The sequence below is a fragment of the Cicer arietinum genome, chromosome 5 (assembly GCF_000331145.2).
Source record: "Cicer arietinum cultivar CDC Frontier isolate Library 1 chromosome 5, Cicar.CDCFrontier_v2.0, whole genome shotgun sequence".
Lineage (NCBI taxonomy): Eukaryota > Viridiplantae > Streptophyta > Magnoliopsida > Fabales > Fabaceae > Cicer > Cicer arietinum.
Window position 1 is genome coordinate 20,493,583 of NC_021164.2, and position 23,266 is coordinate 20,516,848.

The 23,266-nt window shown below is 34.1% G+C and overlaps 1 protein-coding gene across 1 annotated transcript; it reads right to left on the minus strand.

Moving 5' to 3' along the window:
* Window positions 1–3,589: 3,589 nt before the first annotated feature.
* Window positions 3,590–11,645, minus strand: LOC140920376 (uncharacterized). Its single transcript, XM_073368644.1, is given in 11 exon segments — window positions 3,590–3,803; window positions 5,707–6,141; window positions 6,143–6,461; window positions 6,464–6,595; window positions 6,598–7,037; window positions 7,157–7,176; window positions 8,362–9,191; window positions 9,297–9,468; window positions 9,571–9,656; window positions 9,813–10,210; window positions 11,215–11,645. Coding segments are annotated over 11 exon segments (3,477 nt in total).
* Between the last annotated feature and the right edge of the window lie 11,621 nt (window positions 11,646–23,266).

Here is a 23,266-nt window from a genome sequence, read left to right on the forward strand (position 1 = left end):
TTAAAAACATTTATTTCAATTTTATTTCAATTTTTATTAAAATAATATATATATATATATATAATTATAATTAATATAATTCATAAAAATACATAAATATAAATTAAAAATTATATTAATTAACTATATGAATTAATTAATTAACAAAAATTATTTTTATGTATTTTTATGAATTATATTAATTAATTATATATATATATATAATATTTATGTTATTCCATTATAAATTAAATTAAAAAAATTGAATTTTTTTATTTTATTTTAAAAAACCATGTGGGAAGTCGCCATTTGGAACTTGGGTTTCCTTAAGGAAGTCGTCATTCCAAATGGCGACTTATAACTTAAAAAAAGGGGTATTTTGGTAAAAAAAATTCAAAAGGGGTAGTTTGGTGTTTTTTATTTCAAAAAAGGGTTATTGAAAAAAAAAACCCCAATATTCAGTATGAAAATATTTTGTGTGAACATAAAAATTTAGAAACGATATTTGAACATACACATAAAATATATAATTAAATAATATATAATTTTAAAATAATTAAAAATATATATAATTTTATGTGTATGATTAAATAGTGTGTCCAAATTGTTGTGTCTACACAAGAAGTATTTCTTAGTGGAGCTTGTCAACATGACTAAAAAAATTAATACAGTTAAGTATGTTAAAGATGGAGAAATTCTAGTAAAGAAAACTTTATCGATAAATTCTAAGTTGTTGCATTGATAAAAATGAAATGTAAACTTTTGAAGAAGTGATATTGTGTTTAAGTGTATGTTTGGATTGGTGATGAATTTGGAAAATTCAATGTAATTTTGTTTAACTTTAAAGAGTAGCTCTGCTAAAATCGTTGTAGTTCCGTTATTGTGTCAATTCAAAAATATATTAAATGATAATATGTGTGGTATTGTGTACTATAATATTCATTTATGAGTAGTAGTTTATTAAAAACAATGTTTATAATAAATAGTATTCAAAACATTGCAACAATTTATCATGTATACAAATATAACATATATGTATGTGGAAGAAACACTACAATTTATTTCTTCATTCCAATGCTTTTGATTTCACATTATTTTCACTGCCTTTTGGTTCTTTTGATTTCTTTGTTATATCACTGCCTCTGGTTTCTTTTTTTTACTCCAGCCTTTTTGTTTCTCCAGCTTTCTATTCACATTATGCTTCTAAATTCTTTTGCCTCATATTATTATTATTATTATTATTATTTTGAAGTGTAAGATATTATTTACAAAATTTTGCAAGTCACGTCAATGACCAACAAATTGAAAGAGAATTGTTCAATCTTCGGCGTATGACTTTAAGGAATATAATCAAGATGATGTTTAGTATTTTAAAATTGCACTTCACAATGTTAAAGCGAGTCTTCATCTCCAAAGTAACCGATTAACAAATACCATAATTATCAACATATTATTCAAACCTAACTGTGTAAATGAGAAAATGTAAATTTATGGAAAACTACTATAACTTCAATTGTGGATAAATACTACTCAGAGGACGTGGAGCAATAAATATTTTGTTATTAAAAGATTTTTAAAATTGTATTAGTTGTTTTTTTTTAAAAAAAAACCTTATAATTTATTTAATACATCTTGTCATTCAATTTTGTAACTTTGAATTTTTTTTCTCTAAAAGTCCATTAGGTTCGAACAAATCTTGTAAATCCATAAAATCCTTCAAAATCTTAAAAAAAAAAATTGCGATATAAATCCATTAAAATCCTAGTTCTAAAGTCTTGATTGTAAAAAGTCTTTTAAAATCTATCAAAAAGTCTATTCAATCCTACATAGTCTTTTAAAATCTTCAAGATTTTTTTTTTCAAAATAGTCTTTTAAAAAGGGGCTGAAGTCGCACGGGGTTGCAGGGGAAAACACAACAACGATTTTGGTGAGTGATTTGGGATTGAAAACACATTGTAAACACCTTGGGCTGAGTTGAGTTGGTTAGAGATTGAGATTGTTATTCTAAATCATCTTGTTCTATTCTTTGAAGGTTTGAGAGAAACACTTTTTGAGAATTTGGAAAGTGTTCATCTTGAACAATTGAGATTTTGATTCATTGTAACTCTATCATTTGTAAAGACTCATTGATAGTAGAATCCAAGAGTTGGTCTCTCCCGCAAATTTAAACATCTTTTTGGGTCAAATTGTATCAACAATTAAGGTGTTGTTTTTTCTAATTTCTTTATCGGTTTTCAATTGTTTGATTGTTGTTTTTCTATACTTAGAATTAGTTTCTTGCATTGTTTTGAATTCTTGGTTTGCTAGACTATTTAGATTGGTTGTTGATCCAATCTGGGCCGAGGAGGATGGCTTGCTTCATGAGGCGGGTAAAACACTTCGAATCCGTTGAGGGGGTGGTACCTACAAACACTTTGATGCTCAAGTAAGTATTGATTCGAGGAGAGTAAGAGGTAGTAGGATGATAATGGTTTACCTTTTCTGGTGTTGGACACATTATTTATATAGGTGAAAGTCCCAAAGCATATAGGGACAACAATAATGAATGGTCGTCAATGGAGGTGGATTAGTGGGATTGTTGTCTTGGGACCGTTACAACTAGGTTCAGCTGTTGAAGTCGGAAACCCTAGTTGTCTATTATGGGTGTCCCTTTGGTTCCCCATCTTGACATGTGCCCCTTATGGGTATATGCACTTCAACGTATATGGCTATTCATTTTAATTTTGTGTTGTTCCAAGATGCGATCGTCTCCATTGATTCGTGCCTTTTGAATTCCCACGATTGAATTACTTTGGGTATATAAAGCCTCCTTTCAGATTTAGGAGGGACATTTAACTTTCATTTTCATCACATTCTCTTTCTATTTTATTTCTCTAGTTTACGCAAAGAGAAATCAGTCTCCTTTTATTTAAGACAACAAGAATGAACCAAGATGTTTTGCTTTCATTCTATCTTCAATTTGGAGATCAATACGGGTATCATTATACATAACATTCTGCATGTTTGTTTTTGCCAGTAGACCTTCAAATCTTGACTTTTAATTGATCATTAAATATTTGGAAGATCATGTGGGAAATAACAATTGATTTACTGCATGTTGCTCTTCCAAAAATATCCTTATTGTCAATTATTCTTTATAGAACAACCAAAACATTATGTTGAATGTTCTTCCATCATTGTTTAAACAAATGACTTAATAAATGACTCAATCTTGAAATGATTTCTTCTTCAAAGTTGATTCTTGTCATTTTATTGAATTGATATGAGTATTTATGAGTGTAATGTACTTGTTCATCATCAGAATATCCTTTCATAACAATTGAAAAGATACTTATGCACTTGTTGATGGCTTCTTGTTTGTCCACTTATGTGATTCACGTGCTTTAAATAAAACTCAAATGCAATCATCAGTAGATCACCGTTCATAAAACTTAAAACATTTATTTAATAAGGTTTGTTGTCTTTAAAACATATATTAAATTTTTTTACCTCAGCATATTAAAAAGAGGATTTGGATGTCGAATTCATTATCTTATTTTGTCTTTCAAGTTGACAAGGTGAAGGAAGCGTCCTCTCTACAAGACTTGATCCTCCCACGTGATGAGGGGAGTTACGCTTGGGTAGCTTGTGAACCTCTCATGGTGGTGTCTATTTTTACCAGTGAAGATGAGAAGAGGTTCACTAACGTGGGTGTCGACGTTGGATATTGGGAAATGTTGGCTCCAACTGTTTTAAGAACAAGTATTATGTTGTCTGTCCTTTGACCGAGAGGGAAAAAAGCACAGTAATAGTCCGTGAACAGGTGCTCCACAATGACGGTGCTCCTATCATCGACAATGAGGGTAAAACTCATTTCAAATTTCATTAAAACAAATCAAAATAATGGTTTAAGGTATCATATTCACCCAAATACATATCGCTACTCAAAATAATATTATATTATCTTATTATAACAATAAAATAGCGTAAACTACTTTTTTTATTTAAAATACATTGTTCACATCCTAGACAAAATACATAATTAAAAGATAATACTTGATTGTCAAAAAATTTATAAAAAATATTTTTGCTGAAGACTCGATAAAATACAATAGAAGACTTCCCACTAATATCACCTATGAGAGCACGAATCACCAACTGACAATCTAAAATGCATTTTCGCAAATCGACACACACAAACAATGAAGATTGTGAATTTTGAAATCATGGTGATAGTATAATATAAGTTAGGAGAATATGCAAGTACTCAACATAAAGCCGTATCAAACACGTCATGGTATATCAAATATTCTAGGAAGTAATATCAAATAATAACTTTAAAATCACTCAAGAAAAATCAATATCTCATTATAACATAAAATCATCAAAGAGAAATTGTTAACACAGTAGATACACATTAATCACAACAAAACTATCACTAGAGAGTGCAATACTATGCATACTCCTAAAAACTATATAATCTAGATATAATACATGTCACTAAGACAACTTCCACATAAAAAATCACTCATACCAATGAGGAAAATAAATCTGCCATAAAAACAACTTCCACGAATATGCATACGCCATGACATGAAATCATGATGTATTATTAAAATCAAATATTCTCACACAGTCCAAAAAGATCATGTCAATTTAATCAAAACTCATATATACAGAACCATAATCTCATTCAAATATCACTAAGATCATACATCACATGTTCCCATCATGAAAATCAAATATTCATAAACAACAATTCTCGCGGCCTAAAATTTCGAGTTTTCTCGAATTCAATGGTGTCGCCACCAAAAATTATTTTAAAATAGGGAGAATATTGGAAAGCCCTAAAAAATAGAAAAAAAATGGTCTTTGAAACCAAAATTTGAGTTCGGGAGTCGATTATTTTCCACGAGCATCTTTTTTTTTGGCAATATTTTCTTTAACACTAAGTCCCCTTCTTGAAACTCTCGAGGACGAACTTTTTTCTCGTATGCCTTTTTAAGTCTTTTTTGATATAGTTGATCGTGACGTAGAGCTATCATTCTTTTTTCTTCTATGAGATTTAATTGGTCAAATCATTATTGAACCCACTCAGCCTCTTCTAGTTTTGTTTCCATCAATACTCTGATCGAGGGAATTTCAACTTCAATGGGAAGTACCGCTTCCATTCCATACACCAATGAGAAATGAGTTGACCCTGTTGAGGTGCGAACAGAGGTTCTATAACCATGTAATGCAAAGGGAAGCATTTCATGCCAAACCTTATATGTCTCCACCATCTTTTTTATGATCTTCTTGATATTCTTATTTGCTGCTTCTACAGCTCCATTCATTTTTGGACGATATGGCGAAGAATTATGGTGCTGAATTTTGAAACTATCACACAACTCTTTCATCATTTTGTTATTCAAATTAGTCGCGTTATCAGTGATTATCTTATTTGGCAAGCCATATCGACAAATCAATTCTCTTTTGATGAATTTGACAACCACACTTCTCGTCACATTGGCATAAGAAGCGGCTTCAACCCATTTTGTGAAATAATCAATAGCTACCAGGATAAACCGGTGACCATTGGAAGCTTTAGGCTAGATGAGTCCAATAACACCCATCCCCCACATTGAAAACGGCCATGGTGATGTTAAAACATTCAAAGAGGTAGGTGGTACATGTATTTTATCATCATAGATTTGACATTTATGACATTTCTTTACGTAACTAAAGCAATCAGATTCCATAGTCAACCAATAATAGCCAGCCCTCAAGCTTTTTCTTGCTATTGCGTGTCCATTTGCATGAGTTCCAAAAGAACCTTCGTGAACCTCTTGAACGATCTTTTCTGCTTCTGCTTTATCCACACATCTGAGGAGAACCATATCATGATTCCTCTTATAAAGCACATCACCATTTAAGAAGAAGTTCATTGACCTCCTCAAAACCCTCTTGTCATTCTCTGAAATACCTGGTGGATATTCCCTATTCTTAACATAGGATTTGATATAATAAAACCATGGTTTTCTATCAAGCTCTTCTTCTATCGATAAGCAATATGCTGGCTTATCCTTTTGTTGAATTTTTATGACTGGCACATCCTGACCGACGCTTATTTTGAACATTGATGACAATGTGGCCAAGGCATTAGCCATTTGGTTTTCTTCTCGAGCAATATAGTGAAAAGTGATATGCTCGAAGTTTTCTACCAATTCTTTGATACGGAATCAATTTGGAATCTCGAGTTTCCCACTCTCCTTTTGTTTGATGGATAACCAAAGATGAGTCTCCATATACCTCAAGAACTTTTATCTTTGACTCAATGGCTGCTTTAATGCCCATGACACATGCTTCATATTCTGCAATATTGTTTGTGCAATCAAAACACAATCTAGCCGTAAATGGAGTGAACTGGTTCTCTGGAGAAATCAAAATTGCCCCAATTCCATGACCTAACGCGTTAGAAGCACCATCAAACACCAGCGTCCATTTTTCTTTATCAGGTGATTACCTTCATCGAGGAATTCACACTGCATTGATTGATAATCTTCTACAGGTTGCTGGGCCAAATAATCTGTTAGGGCACTTTCTTTTATAGCTTTTTGTGTAACGTATACCAAATCGTATTCTGATAACAACATCTCCAACGGGCAATCCTTCCAGTAAGAGCAGGTTTCTCAAAGATATACTTAATTGGGTCCATTTTAGACACCAACCAAGTTGTATGACATAACATGTATTGCCTCAACCGACGAGCAGCCCATGGTAATGTGCAACATGTTCGTTCAAATAGTGAATACCTTGTTTCACAGCTGGTGAACTTTTTGCTCAAATAATAAATAGCATGTTCTTTCTTACCAGATTCATCTTGCTGCCCCAATACATAACCCATTGAATCGTCAAGTACTATCAGATACATAATAAGCGGTTTCCCAGGAACATGAGGCACTAAGATTGGAGGTTTTGACAAGTACTGCTTAATCTTTTCGAAAGCTTTTTGACAATTATCATTCCATTCAACCTTTTGGTCTTTGCGCAACAACTTGAAAATTGGCTCGCATGTAGCGGTGAGATGCGATATGAACCTAGCAATGTAATTCAATCTACCCAAAAAGCCACGAACTTCTTTTTTTGTGTGTGGAGCGGGCATTTCTTGTATTGCTCTTACTTTATCTGGGACCACTTCTATCCCTTTTTGACTAACGATAAACTCAAGTAACTTGCCTGATATTACACCAAAAGTGCATTTAGCAGGGTTTAAACGGAGTCTGAACTTCCTTAATCGCACAAACAACTTTTGAAAGTAAATAACATGGTCTTCTTCGGTCTGAGATTTTGCGATCATATCATCCACGTAAACCTCTATTTCCTTATGCATCATGTCATGAAACAAAGTTACCATTGCTCTTTGATAGGTTGCCCCAGCATTCTTCAGTCTAAATGGCATCACTTTATAACAGAAAGTTCCTCATTGTGTGATGAATGTAGTTTTCTCCATATCTTCGGGAGCCATCTTGATTTGATTATACCCTGAGAAACCATCCATGAAGGAGAAAAGAGAATATTGAGCAGTGCTATCTACTAGGACATCAATGTGAGGCAAAAGAAAATCGTCTTTTGGACTAGCTTTATTTAAATCCCAATAATCAACACACATTCGAACCTTTCCATCTTTCTTTGGAAATGGAACAATATTAGCAACTCATTGAGGATATTTTTCCACTGCTAAGAAACTAGCATCAAATTGTTTTTTGACCTCTTCTTTAATTTTAAGTGACATATCAGGCATCATCCTCATCAATTTTTGTTTAATTGGAGCACATTCAGGCTTGAGTGGTAGCTTGTGTTCAACTATGGTAGTATCTAGCCCAGGCATATCCTGATATGAATATGCAAAGACGTCCACATAATCAAATAAAAGTTTAACCAACTTTTCTCGTTCACTTTCTTTCATAGACATGCCAATTTTAACTTCTTTCTTATCATGTTCAGTCCCTAAATTGATCACCTCAAAAGGTTCTTGATAAGGTTGGATTATCTTAGCTTCCTGTTCAATTAACCTTTCTAGTTCTGGGGGAGGCTCACAATCGTCTTTATAATCCTCGTCAGCGTGATTAATTGAGTGTTCAAAATTACAAGAAAGTGTTCTAGCGCTGCTATTTTCAACATATTCATTTTCGACTCTGCATGGTTTAAATTAAGAAGAAAAAGGAAAAAAAAAAGAAATATAAATAAAGATTGCCAAAAAAGAAAAGAGAAAAACAAAAACAACTGGAGGATTCAAAAATGCATTTATTGATAATAAGTACGTAATTGAAATACATGTGCCCTATTAGTTATCTTTATAGCCTTGGGTAGAGCAAAAGGAGTTAAAATACACAATTACTTTTAACATGAATTAAGAAATACGGGAAACTCGATGATCTTCCAATTATTGAGATTGGTGTTTGGAAAACAAGGGTACACCAATTTGAGGGTATCACCATCAACACGATCCTCTTCTACAACAGCCACTTGATCAGCATATATTATTATGGCGCTTTGAAAGGTTTGATGAATGTCACAAATAAGGATATTTTGTGAATTTGGTACTCGGTTTTCCCAACGAGCTAGCTTGCTTTCTCGTTTTTCTTTTACAGCGTTCTCTTGATCAGCCTTGGTAGGTACATATCTCAACTTGTACTTATCCTTCTTTTCTGGTATTTCTATAAATTTTCCAAATTTAACAAAAGCTCCTCCTTCCAACATGGATTTTGTAGACTTTAATGATGTGGTAGATAGTTTTGGTTCTTTTAAACGAAATCCTTCACCCATGAAGACAGCATTGGCGATTTCTAATGCTTGGAAGGAAGTCTTTATGGCTTCCTCTGCTTCTTCAATATATCCCGTAGAAGATAGATGACTCATTATCATATCTTTTTCCCCAGATATTATAACCAACTTACTGTTCAATATAAACTTTAGCTTTTGATGGAGAGTGGATGTCACTGCTCCAGCAACGTGAATCCATGGTCTCCCTAAAAGGCAACTGTACCCCGGTTTAATATCCATAACTTGGAAGGTTATTCCAAAGTTATGGGGTCCGATTTGAATCGACAGATCAATCTCACCAACAACTTGTCTTCTGGATCCATCAAACGTTTTCACCACCATAGCACTGGGCTTCAAACAAGCCCCATCAACAAAAAGTTTTGAACGTGTCGATTTTGGCATGACATTTAACGATGAACCGTTATCAACTAGCACTCGTGCAAGAATATGATCATGACACCTCACAGAGATGTGTAGTGCTTTATTATGCTTCATCCCCTCAGTTGGTAATTCGACATCGCTAAAACTCAAACCGCTACTAGCGATGATATTACAGACAACTCCATCAAACTGGTCCATAGTAATATCATGAATAGCATGGGCCTCATTTAAAACTTTCATCAGTGCTCTTCTATGCGCTTCAGAATTTAATAACAAAGAAAGAACAAATATATCAGAAAGGGATTGATTTAGTTGATCGACCACCTTATACTCACTTTGCTTGATAAACTTCAAAAATTCGCTAGCTTCTTCTTCAGGCACTGTCTTTTTGCAAGTTTCTGATCCTTTTATGGCATGATACACAACCTCTTTCCCATTTTCTCCATGACCTTCCTTTTTCCTGAGTTGTTCAGGAGTGTATACTCGACCACTACGGGTCATCCCACCAATCCCTGAAATATTGGTGACATCAGTACCTTGATGTTTAGAGCTATCGTCTGACTGGTGGTTGACTAAATGGGATGTGACTTCATAACTCCATGGTACCGCCTTGTTATTTTCATAAGGAAAAAAGGTTGGTGCTTGGACAATTATTTCATTTTTCCCACTATGAGTTGGCTTAGGATTCTCTTTTCTATAGAGGATTTCCAATGGTCTTGGAAAATATCTATCATTTTCCATGCATGGCTCTATGGTCGATACATAATCATCTTTTGTGTACTGGTCTATCTCTTCTTCAATGAGATTGACAGCGGCATCTCCGTGACCCGGCAAAGGATTATTCCCTACATTGGGACCGTCTTCCTTGAAGGTGAGCCATTTTGAATTAATCAATCCTTGCACTTTAGTTTTTAAAGCTTGACAATCTTCGACGGAATGCCCCACAGCTCCGACATGGTATTCACATCTGGCGTTTGGATTATACCATTTCGGGAATGGTGGTTCTAGAGGTTTCATTGGCCTCAGGACTACCATTGAATTTTGAAGTAAGTGAGACAACAATTGGCTGTACGTGACGGGAATTGGGTCAAAACGGGTTATCCTTTTTTCTCGATTGACAAGTGGTCTGTAGTGATTTGAGATTGGATTTTGGTTCCATTGACTTTGTTAGGAAAATATGGTAGGTGGCGGTTGATAAAAAGGTGGTCTTGAAGGGTGATATTGAGGGTATGAAGCTTGTGTGGTTGTGACCACATATGGATAAGGAATGTAAGGAGTTTGTGGTATCGGGGGCTGGAAGTTTGGGGGTCGATAAGAATTGATGGGTGGAAAATAGGAGACTCTGGGGTTTACCATTACAGCATTAGTGTCCCCTTCTTTCTTTTTTGTGAATGTCGCTTGGGGTCTTTTTATGCCAGTTGCTGCACATACAATCTTGCCACTCCTCATCCCACTTTCTATCATTTCTCCTATCATGACAAGGTCAGAAAAGTTTGATGACATACTCTCAAGCATCTTATCATAAAAGGCGATTGGAGAGTATCCATAAATATACCAACCATTTCTCTTTCAGATAAAGGAGGTTCTACTTGTGATGTCATTTCCCTCCACCGTTGTGCGTATTCTTTGAAAGCTTCGTTGTCATTTTTCAATGAATTTTGCAATTGCATCCTATCAGGGGCTTTGTCAATGTTGTACTTGTATTGTTTCAAAAAGGCATCAGCTAGGTCTTTCCATGAACGAATTTGATTTCGCTCGAGATGCATATACCAACTTAACAATGTCCCACTCAATTTGTCTTAGAAAAAGTGAATGAGAAGTTTATCATTATGAGCATGAGAAACCATTTTTTTGCAATACATAATTAGATGATTTTTAGGACATGTGTTGCCTTTGTATTTTTCAAAGTCAAGAATCTTGAATTTTGGAGGGATAGTCACATCAAGAACCAAACACGTGCTGAAAGCTTCGAGACCATAAACGTTATGCCCCTCAATTGCTTTTATTCGCTCTTCTAAGACATGGAATTTTTCCTTTGATTGTGTATCATCCCCAATGTGAGGTTGATGCCAATTCCCGTTAGCATCAAAATGGGGCACTTGAGGTACACTATATGGAATATTTTCTGTGGGTATAGTGTTTTGGGGTGGCACATAGCCCATATGAGGTGGGATTTGTGATTGGTTTAAGTTTTGGGGGTTGACAGCTGAGTGGTTCTGGTTATTGTCCATGGGGTTGATGACTATATGCGGAGTATAACCAGGTGGGAGACCATATATAGGAAATTGCATAGCTGTTGTGCGAAATTGTTGGTTAGTCGGGGTAAAACCCAGTGGATGAGAAGGAGTAGTTTGGTGTTCTTTATTTACAATAGGAGGATCCCCATCTCTATTCTCCTTCCTTGCTAAAGCCTGTATTGCTTCCAAGATTCGATCGACCTTTTCCTTCAGTTGGTTGACATCCGCTCTTATCACCTCTTGGCTTTGCTCGAGTTCATCCATGATCTTGGAATTCGCGCGCGTCCGGTAAGGGTGTCGGGGAAACAACTTTATTGATTTTTTCTGTTTTTTTTTTTATTTTAAAAAAAAAAAAGATAAATAAAATTTCTAGGAGTATTAAAATATGAATGTGATGGAAATGAAATAAATTAGTTAATTATGAAAGTTGGATACTGGGAAATCATACGCCTTAGGTAATAGCAAGAACAAATTATTAGTGAAGAAAATATGAGGACTGTAAATCAAAATAGAAAATCCTTCATTGATAAGAAAAAGAGTACATCATGTTCAAATTAAAAACTACATTGACTATGTGATTTCAATCTTCTCTTTTAATAGGACAACCAATCTTCTCCTCTAATTCTTCTACCAAATTTTTGCAATATTCAACGAACTTGTAGACTCTGACTGAAGTATTCAACGGATGCATTACTGCATCAACCTCTCTTAGATGCTTTGGAATTTTTAAGACTGCTTGATTAGTTAGGATTGCCAATTTTGAAAAGCAGTATTTCCAATGTCTTCCTTTATCTTCTAGCTCTTTATAGATCTCTTGATTCTTTAATTGACCTAGCAACACCATAAATCGATCCTCCCAATATATGGTTTCGTCCTTCAGGTCACTATAGATCTTTTCTTGGTAATCAATGTAATTCTTCAGCTCACTAGAATTCTCCATTTCTATTCTTAGTGCGTCTTGATGTTTTGAGAGTAGTTCTTCAATTTCTTATTTGTGTTGCCTCTCATTCCTTACTTGACTCTCATACTCAGCTACCATTTCTTTCAGTTGTTTCTTTAAATCTTCCAACTCTTTTTTTATCTTCTTTTCAGAGCTTGTTGATTTTGTCCACAACTGCTTCCACATATAGGCCTCTTCGATAGCTGCATTATTTTCTTGCTTTCGCACATCTAACTCTTCATTTGCACCTCTCAAACAATCTTGTATGCCAAGTTTATTTTCTTTTTCAAGTTTCAACCTCTTGTTACTTCTTTCAATAAACTGACTTTTACATGTGTTTTCTGATCGTAAGCTCTCGTTCTCTTGGGAGACTTTTTCTAACTTCGCCTCTAGCTCTTTTTTCTCCTCCTCAGATTTCAACAATAATGCTTTGATTTCTCCTATTTCTTCATTGGTGGCAAGGGTAGGTTCAGATATTTCCTGATCACTCAAGGGTGTATTGTGGAAAGGCAACTTGATTTTACCCATTGTTGATATGGTTCTTCTGTGCTGCAACTTCTACATCCAAGTGCTTTTCCTTTTCTGAAGATCTTTTCCCAAACTCGACTTATCCTTCGCAACATCGGCGGGTCTACTATACCCGTATTATGCAAAATAAAAGCTTCCAACGACTTATCATCTGGTTTTTCCAACATAGGGTAGCCAAGCTGTCTCAAAGCTACCGCCGGATTGTAATTAATACATCCTTTGGTTCCCATGAGAGGCACATTTGGGAAATATCTGCATTGACATATTACTTCCTCCACCCGTTGCTCTCTATGATACCATGAAATTGTGTCCCCGGTAAGGCTAGCTATGCTCTGAGCCCATTCACGATTATTTTTAATTCCAACATGATACCCTCTCTTGAACATATGAGACATAAACCAGATATACAACACTGGAGCACAACACAAAATTGTTCCCCCTTTCTTCTCATGTCGCATATGTAGAGAGTAGTATACATCAGCAAGAACTGCGAGAACTTGATTTTGATTATGTTTGTTAAAAGCTAAGAAGACATTGATGGCAGCAAAATCTATAAAATTATCAAGGTTTTGAAATAAAACAATACCATAGATAATCAGAGCCAAAACATCTATAAAAATACTCCATTCTTTTTTAACGGCTAAATCCTGACACTTTTGCTCTAGATATTTTCTTGAAAAGCCATGAACGGCTCCTTTTTCCTCTTTTGTACTGGCCAACTCTCTTATGTCAATTTTCAATACTTCAGATATTGCATCCAAACTCGGTGGTTGAACAGTATATCGATAAGGATTGCCTCCCTCTAGGGAGTAACCCAATATTCGCTCAAATTCCTCCAATGTCGGGGCCAACTGAAAGTCTTCAAAGGTGAAACATCTTAAGAGAGGGTCGTAATACTGAGCCAACGCCATGAGGGCCCCTATTTGCACATTCACTGCCAAGAGATTTAGGATCTTCCCATATTTGCGAAAGAAACTCTCATGTTGTATAGTTTTCATTTGATTGCTGATGTCTCTTAAACTTTTCAAATCAAGTTGCTTGAACTTTAAAAGTAAAGTTTTTCTCTTTTCCAATCCCATTGTCCACTTTAATTTTAACACATGGCTAAGGTTCTTATGATTCCCCAACAATCTTGAAAATTGATGCAAAATGCCATTTCATTTTCCAAAAGAAACAACGTCATGTCATGAGATATGAATGCAATTATGTAGAACGACTGTTGTGAATATATAACATTTTGAATGAATGTATGAGGTATTTTTTGCTTATATGGATATTCTATGATGAAAGGGTCTATTGGCTTATGTTGTAAAACTCTCACAAGGGTGGCTCTATAGTTCTAAACACGGTCCCTAGAGTCAATAATCTCATTTTGGAATATTGTGAACAAAAATAGGTAAACTATTTGGAGTGGCAATACCCTCAACAAGATCACACTCTAGGTGAGATTTTCATGCTAACCAAACATGATGTACATCTAGAAGGCTACCACTACACAACCTTGAAACTAAACTTAAGTTTTGTTCAAACTCGGGTGTAAGATTTCACTCATAAGTGTGTGTCTTAGTAAAAGTCTAGGGTGTAGAATAAGTATGATTCAATAACTCTATAAAGATAATAAAACATATAATAAAAATAAATAAATAATAAATAATAAATGATCTATAAGTTTAAAAATGAATAGATAAATAATAATGACAACTAACACTTATTAAGAAATAATAAACACATAAAATAAAATAAAAAATGAAAAAATAGACAAATATAGAAAAAGTTAAAAATTATGCACAATTAATTTCTTAGGCTTGACTCTCTAAATTTAGATTTATTTATTTATAAAAATAAATTTTACAATTACCAAGTTGTATAAATTGTGTTATGCTACATGGATTAATATATGTTATTTTTAGTTAACTTCGAATAATTTTTATTTATTAATTTGTTTACGAGTTTTAATTTATTAATTTATTTGTGAATATGAGAATTAAAACCACCAAATTGTCGCAACTTGTATTCTAATAATTCAAAGATAAAGAAAAGAAAATAACACATCTAATTAAATAAATTTATAAGTCCCTTTTTATATTTATTTGAAAATAAATAAATAAAATAGCATAAAAAAATAGAGTTTAAGAACTATCAAGTTGTCACAACTTGCGTTCTAACAACTCAAAGGTTAACAAATGGCTCATCCAAATAACTTTTCAATATTTTGTTACATTTTATCTTTGTTTCCTTTTTAAGAATTAAAAACAAATTAATACTAAATATTAAATAAGTTTAAATCATTTTAATTAAATAAAATGGCCATACAACTATAAGTATAATAGGCATATAAATATTCTAATTAAATGCAATATGCATACATATATTGCTTGTTAACGTGAGGTGTAGGAAAAAGCAAGAAAAATAACTATCAATCATGTAGCAAGAATAGTAATCCAGTGTTAGAAACAACGGTCAATCACATGTTCAGCAAAAATATAGGATAGGCAATAGGAGTAAGAAAAGCATTCAGCTTTATAGAAAGAAAGAAAAGGAAGTCAAACAAAAAAATGTTAGTACTAAAAGCAGAACACGGGATCACAGTGCATATTTATCAAAAAAAAACACAAAAGATGGATCTCAAAACAAACACTACTCACAACAACAAAACTTATATCTCTCAAATAATCAAACTTCAACTTCTGTAACATAGAGTTTTTTAAAAAAACAAAGCAAACATGAATAAAGTGAGAAAACACATGCCTTTCTAAATATCAATCACGGTGAAGACAGAGACGGTGGTGCGCGGTGGAAGTTGGAACGACAGTGATGCCTTCTGTTTCTTCCTCTTCTCTTTCTTTTTACGTGTTTTTTATATCAGTATTAATCTCAGATCCCTCATCCTCTGCCTTTCTTTTGAAATTTGATAGGGTGTATTTATAGAGTTTTTTTATCTATTTAGTTGCTTTCTTGCTTGCCTTGGTCTTTCTCCATAAATTTACTGTTTGATGTTTCGTTTTATTTGCTCATCATCTGCATTTTTCTACACCTTTGATGTCTTCATAATTTTAGATTATTTTGCTTTTGTCTGATGATTTGCTGAGCGTTTATTTGTCCTTTAGTTAATTTTTAAACTAAAAAATTTGTCATTTAGTTGTTATCATGTGTGTAAAGGTTGACTAGTAAAAAAATGCTTATTGTTTGGTTTCTCCAATTAGTTACAAAGCAAAGGCTGGTGGCTCAACCATGACACTACATCAGGAACAGAAAGGCAGTAATTAGGATAGCAACAAAACAGAGTCAAAGCAGACTGACTTAATTTGGTTTAAATTTTATTGTAATTGTAAATTAAAATTGTAATTTGATTTAATTTTAGAATTGTAATTAGATTTGAAACTGTAAATTTATGAGACATAATGAAATTATTTATCGTAATTATTTTTATTTCCTTTTTTAAATACATATTTCCTTTTTTTGATTTATTTTTCTTTTTGATTTATTTTTAACAAAAATGGACAAAATTGGAGTACTACAGCTGCCCCTATTTAATTATATTTTACTTGAAAAATATGAAAATATAAATAACAATGGTATTCGTTTTTATGTTATCAGATAAAAGATAAGTAAATATAAGAACCAAAATTTTGTCCAATAACAAACACATGTATTAAAGTGGAAGGTCATCTCCATCCATTTCTGCGAGTGGAAGGTCATCTCCATCCATTACTAGAAGTGGAAGGTCATCTCCATCCATTTCTGCGAGTATTAGAGCTCCCACAGAAAAAGCTTTTTTCACAACATATGGTCCTTCGTAATTCGGGGTCCATTTTCCACGAGCATCTTTTTTTATTTGCAATATTTTCTTTAACACTAAGTCCCTTTCATGAAACTCTCGAGGACGAACTTTTTTCTCGTATGCCTTTTTAAGTCTTTTTTGATATAGCTGGCCGTGACATAGAGCTATCATTCGTTTTTCTTCTATGAGATTTAATTGGTCAAATCGTGATTGAACTCACTCAGCCTCTTCTAGTTTTGCTTCCATCAATACTCTGATCGAGTGAATTTCAACTTCAATGGGTAGTACCGTTTCCATTCCATACACCAATAAGAAAGGAGTTGCCCCTGTTGAGGTGCGAACAGAGGTTCTATAACCATGTAATGCAAAGGGAAGCATTTCATGCCAATCCTTATATGTCTCCACCATCTTTTGTATGATCTTCTTGATATTCTTATTTGTTGCTTCTACAGCTCCATTCATTTTCGGATGATATGACGAAGAATTATGGTGCTGAATTTTGAAACTATCACACAACTCTTTCATCATTTTGTTATTCAGATTAGTCGCGTTATCAGTGATTATCTTGTTTGGCAAGTCATGTCGACAAATCAATTCTCTTTTGATGAATTTGACAACCACACTTCTCGTCATATTGGCATAAGATGCGGCTTCAACCCATTTTGTGAAATATCAATAGCTACCAAGATAAACCGGTGACCGTTGGAAGCTTTAGGCTCCATGAGTCCAATAACATCCATCCCCCACATCCAATTACCTTTTTGCTGCAATAGCTTTATTTTTGTTTTAAATTATTTAATTAGGTTTCACTCTTATGTATTGGCGTAACCAATAAAACATATTTTACCCTCTTTCTTTTATTTTTCTATAACAATACAAATAACTGTCAAAATAAATTTTTAACACTTCTTTAAACACAATTTTATTTCCAAAATATTTTTTATTTTTTATTTTAAGACTAATGCATTACAAAATAAAATAATTAGAGTGATTAAAATTATAAAAATAAAATAGTAGTTAAAACTCTCATAGTCATAATTATTACCATACTTATTAAAATATTATTTTTTTAAATACTCACATTTAAATAATTTCATCTTTAGAGAATAGTCAAAAAGATAAAATAAATAAATATAACATCAATATTTTATTTTTTTATGATTAAAATCAACCATTCATATTAGTTATTAAATCACAATAAATATGAAGAAAACAATCATGTCAAGATTAGTATATTATAAAATAAATAACTACAATAGGAAATAGCAAAAAACAAAATAAAAATAACTACATACGCATTTATTATTTAGTTAAGTACATACAAAAATAATTTAAGGTACATCTATACGTAAAATTGTCTAAAATTTTATTAATTAAAATACCATTATTTTTAGTAAAATAAATAAAATAATAAAATAATAAAATATAATATATTTTAAATTACTCACTCAATCAAATGTATACAATTATCGAACTATAGAAAATCCACCTATAAAGAGAATTAAATATAAAATTCATCAACATATATTCTAAAATAATTTTAACATTAAATTAATTACTTAAAACTCTATTTAATTAATAAAATGGATTTTATAAAATTTGAGATGTTAGAGAAAACAATTATCCCGTTATTTCCTTTGTTCGGTTGGAATAGGCATTTTCATTAGAACAAGAATGCCTTTTGGCGTTTTGTCTCTCTTTTGAAGAAGGAAGTTGGAACTTGTAGCGTGTCGTTCTCAGAGGAGGCTGACATTTACCTTCGTATGTTGTCTTTTCGCTCGTGTTGTTTTCTTTTAGGAAAAATAGTGGCTTTGCAAAGGACGTCCGCGTTGGGGGAGAAGAGGTGGAAGAAGAAGAGATCTTTTTTAGCTCCTACTTCCACTGTCCCAATTCATGTTGTTCGATTGAAAAAGAAGGAGGTGTTCGTGGGACTACAAATCGAGTGAGGGTGCCTCATGAGGACTAAGATGTAGAAGAGCTTTTTGAGGACGACCTTAACGTCCGATAGAAGCGTCCAAGGTCAATCACATGCGACCAAGATCAAGGGGTCGTTGAGTTGGTTATTGCCTTCTTTACTGTCGTTTGGTCGAATTAAAGCTCTGTAATCCTTTATGTTTAGCCGTTGGATCTGGCGGTTTTTAGGGACCTAGGATCCGACGATAATAAGAAAGCGCATATGGCAGACTTAGGAAGATTGGTTATGAGACTAAGATCGTTTACTTTTCAGGGAAAGTTGAGACCTTCGTTGGTTTGATGATGGAAAACAGTCAGTTGAAAGAAGAGGTTGACAAGTTAACATGGGACAACGAAATGCTTATTCTGCTCCAATAATTCCATATGTGGAAGAACAGAAACCTTGACATAGAGCTGAGAAAGCTATAAAGTCTTGTCGTTGAAGGGAGACGTGGATAGACTAAATCTTGCAGAGGATGATAACATGAAGTTAATAACAATTTGGAAGATGAATTCTTGAAGGTTGGAGAATATTCTTTTGACAACACCATTGCCCAAGTATGTGTCTTGGATCATAGGGTTGTTCTTAACTTGGAAGAGCTAGATTGAGCTAAAATTGTTGTGGATGGAAAGATTTTCCAACCGATTCCTCTTGTCGCCAAAGATAATTAAATTTATCTTTGTACAGTTGGTTGTGACTTATTTGGTTGAAGTCTTGGTCCTATTGTAGTCGAGTAAGCACAATACTTAATTTCTCTTTCTGTCCATATATATCTTATTTTGTATGAATGCATCTGCTTGCTTTATTTCTTGAAGATTTGTCTTAGTGTTTTTGCCCATCTACATTAGTTTAGATATTCATTTGGGCGTTCTCACTTGACTGCACCAGTTTGTGTTAACATGTCTATGCATACTAACTTGGAATTGATTATGTGTTTATACTCGTATGTGTGAGTTTATGCATTTGTGCACATTAACTTTGAATTTTTGTGTTTGAGCAATGTCGTGCTAGATATCTTTGTTCTAACTAACATTAGTATCTTTTCAACTTGGATGCGTTCCAAGTTCGAGGAACATGGTCGTCATAAAGGGTTTCTAGGGTATCAACGCCCTTATGGTTTTGGTAACAATTCAATATAGGTCTTCCTAATTAGGCAATTCCTTTCCTTGGTCGTTTGCTTGAAGTTTTTTATGTAGTACAATGTCTTTTTCTTCAAAGTCGTGTCAAATAAATTTTTGGTTGTATTTTATGGCCATATTTTGCTTGATGGTGAGCTCTTTCATGGTAGTTATGTGGGTAACTTCGTCAATGAAATTGAGTGCAATGAACATGTCACTCTCATTTGCTTAGGGGTATAGTGGATATGCATCCCTCCCGCATAATTCCCCGAGTTCAAAAGAAACGACATCCTTAACTCCATATGTTAGTTGGAATAAGGTTTCTCTCGTGGTAGAGTGAGGTGTTGTTTGATAAGCCCACAAGACGGCACAGAGATCATCGTTCCATCATCCCTTAGCCTTGTCCAACCTTCATTTTAGTCATCTGAGGATGACACGATTTGTGGCTTTTACTGGCCTATTCAGTTGCGGGTGTTTGACAAATGGTGTTGTTTTACTCCCAACTCAATGAGAAGTTATGTGAATTTTCTATTGGAGAACTAGGTGTTGTTTTCGGTTATGATGACTTGGGGAATACCGTAGCTGTTTAGTATGTTTTTCTTGAAGAATCTTGTCACATTCACTACTGCGATCCTTGTTAGTGGTTCCGCTTCAATCCTTTTGGTGAAATAGTTGAAAACCACTTTTAGGAATTTTAGTTGTCCGAGTTCTAATAGGAAAGGTTCAAGTATATCCATCCTCCACCATGTAAAGGGTGAGGGCGAGGTGAGCGCAGTGAGTTCCAATGATGGCGGTCACCATGTCGCTAACATTTGTTTCATTTTTGCACGTAGGATTTGGCATCTTCTTCGATAGTTGGCTAGTAGTATATGACACGTAAGACTCTTTTGGTGAGGTTTCTACCTTCTAGGTAGTGTCTGCATATACCTTTATGCATTTCTCTTTTCACATACTCGACATCCTCATCGATTAGGCACTTTAATAAGAGGGATGACATGTCATTTTTGTACAGTGTCCCTACGATGAGTAAGTAAGAGTATCATCAATGTTTTACCTTGGCAGCCTCGATCTTGTTGAGGGGGTGTATTGCATTGAGGATGTATTATGTGATCGGCGTCATCCAATTATGCTAAGGAAGGGGGTCCCATGAGCTCGGTTGTCATGACAGATTCACTTATGCTAGGAAAGTGGATGAATTCCTGAATAATGAATTTGTTGCCCCCTTTGTCCCTCATGCTAGCTATGGTCAGCAGGACATCAACTCTCATGTTTTGTTCTCGAGGAATGTGCTTGACCGTAATTTTTTCGAACTTAATCATTATTTCCTTTACTTCCATGAGGTACCTTTGTAGAATTTTATCTTTTTCTTTGTAATCTCCATTGGTTTGGGAGAGAAGAGTTGTGATTCTATGTTCAACGTAACCTCCTCAACACCAAGTTCATGCGTCAGTGTAAACCATCAAGGCAGGTCTCACATTATGTTTGGTTGTTAGATGTTGGGAACGAAAAAGTAAGGGAGGATTCAATAATAAAACCTTCGTCGTTTTTTAGTAGGATACTGGCTCCATTCCATTAGCTTCAGAGTATCCGTCGACAACAATGGTAAGTTTAACTTTCAGTTCATAAGACGTTGGGGTCATTTTGGCAATGAAGTCGGCGAGAGCCTTTATAGGTTTCCTTGATTCAAAGGCGATATTGAACTTCAAGAGCTCCACTGACTATTTCGTCATTCTTCCGACGAGATACCTTTGTTAAATTTGGTCATTTTCTTTGTAATCTCCATTGATATGGGAGAGAAAAGTTGTGATTATATGTTCAACGTAACTTCCTCAACACCATGTTCATGCGTCGATGTAAACCATCAAGGCAAGCCTCACATTCTGCTTGGTTGGAAGATGTTGGATATGAAAAGGTAAGGGAGGATTCAATAGTAAAACCTTCGTCATTTTTTTAGTAGGATATTGGCTCCATTCCTTTGGTGTTGGAGTATCCGTCGACGACAATGGTCCACCTGACCTTCAGTTTAGAAGACATTGGGGTAATTTTGGCGATGAAGTCGACGAGGGCCTTTATAGGTTTCCTTGATTCGAAGGAGATATTGAACTTTGAGAGCACCACCGACCATTTCGTCATCCTTCCGAAGAGATATGGCCTATAGATGTTTTTTGAATTGGTTAGTCTATACGAATCACGACCATGTGAGCTAAGAAGTATTATCTTAACCTCCTAGATGCAATGAGTAGAGCTAAAACGACTCTCCCCAACTGTTGATGTCTGAGCTCGGGATTGTTTATTGGATTAAGGTTGCACTTAATGCTTCCGATGAAAGAACTAGATATAAGTAAATTTGTTTCTCTTGCGACAAGTCGAGAATGTACTGGCAGATGGGAGATGATCTCTTTCAATCAAGTTAGTTGACTTTACAATCGTTTGTCCACTAGAATGTTGTCTATTTCCTTAATAAATGTTTAGATGGGAGATCATGTTGTACAAATTTAGCTATGAATCATTATAAGGCTCCAAGCATGCCACTATGGAATTGGATTTTTCTTTTGAATTCAGGTGTTGACATTGCCGTGAATATGTGATGTCGTGAAACATATCTTGACTTTTGAGGGAGGTCGTGAAACATCTTGCTGCTTCAATGTCGGCGTGGATGGTGGCTACTTCTCCGCATTTCAGGTGATATTTGAGTTTCTTAGTGATAGTCAAGGCGACGAAATATAGCTCTGCCTACCATTGTGGAGCGTTTGATGATGTAGTAGTAGATTGATTTGCAGTTGATCACCAATAACTAAGTCTTCACTATCTTCCTAGACTTTCCCTCATTGAAGGTCACAAGCAGTTTGACGTAAACCCAAGGAGTTCTTGTGGACCCATTAAAACCTTGTAAATTAGGTCTTACTTAGAGTAGCGTGTTGTCTTTGGTCTTACTCTGCCATTGTGTTGTCTTTGTGGTCCAGCCAATGATTTCTTCATCGTAGAAAGGTAGAGGGGGTTGGGACCCTTTGTTGTTTATTTTGATAGTATGAGGATTTTAGGAGGTCATGTCTTCGAGCTTTCTCTTGATGGAACCGATACTAAAGAAGTTCGCATTGGAATATTTGTTGGAACCAAGTTGGTTTTATATTTAGAGTTTTGATGTTAACAAAAGTATTTTATGAGAATGATATATTTGACTTTAAAGAGTATGAAAGAAGATTCATGTTTTTGAAGAAAATCTAAAATAAGATTTGATTCAAAATTATAAATGATGAAAATCTGAAATAAGATTTGATTCAAAATTATAATTGAAGAAAATATTTGACCAAGTTGAAAAAAAGATATAGTCAAGATTTGAAGAATATTTGACGAAGATTTGATCAAGATTTGAAGAAGATTTAATCAAGATTTGAAGAATATTTGATCAATATTTGAATAAGGTTTAATTAAGATTTGAAGAAGATTTGTTCAAGATTTATCTACAACAAAATATGAATAGAATCAATATGAAGAACTTACGAACTCAATGTACACAAAATAAGAACAAATCAATATGAAGAATTAACAAACTCAACATGAACA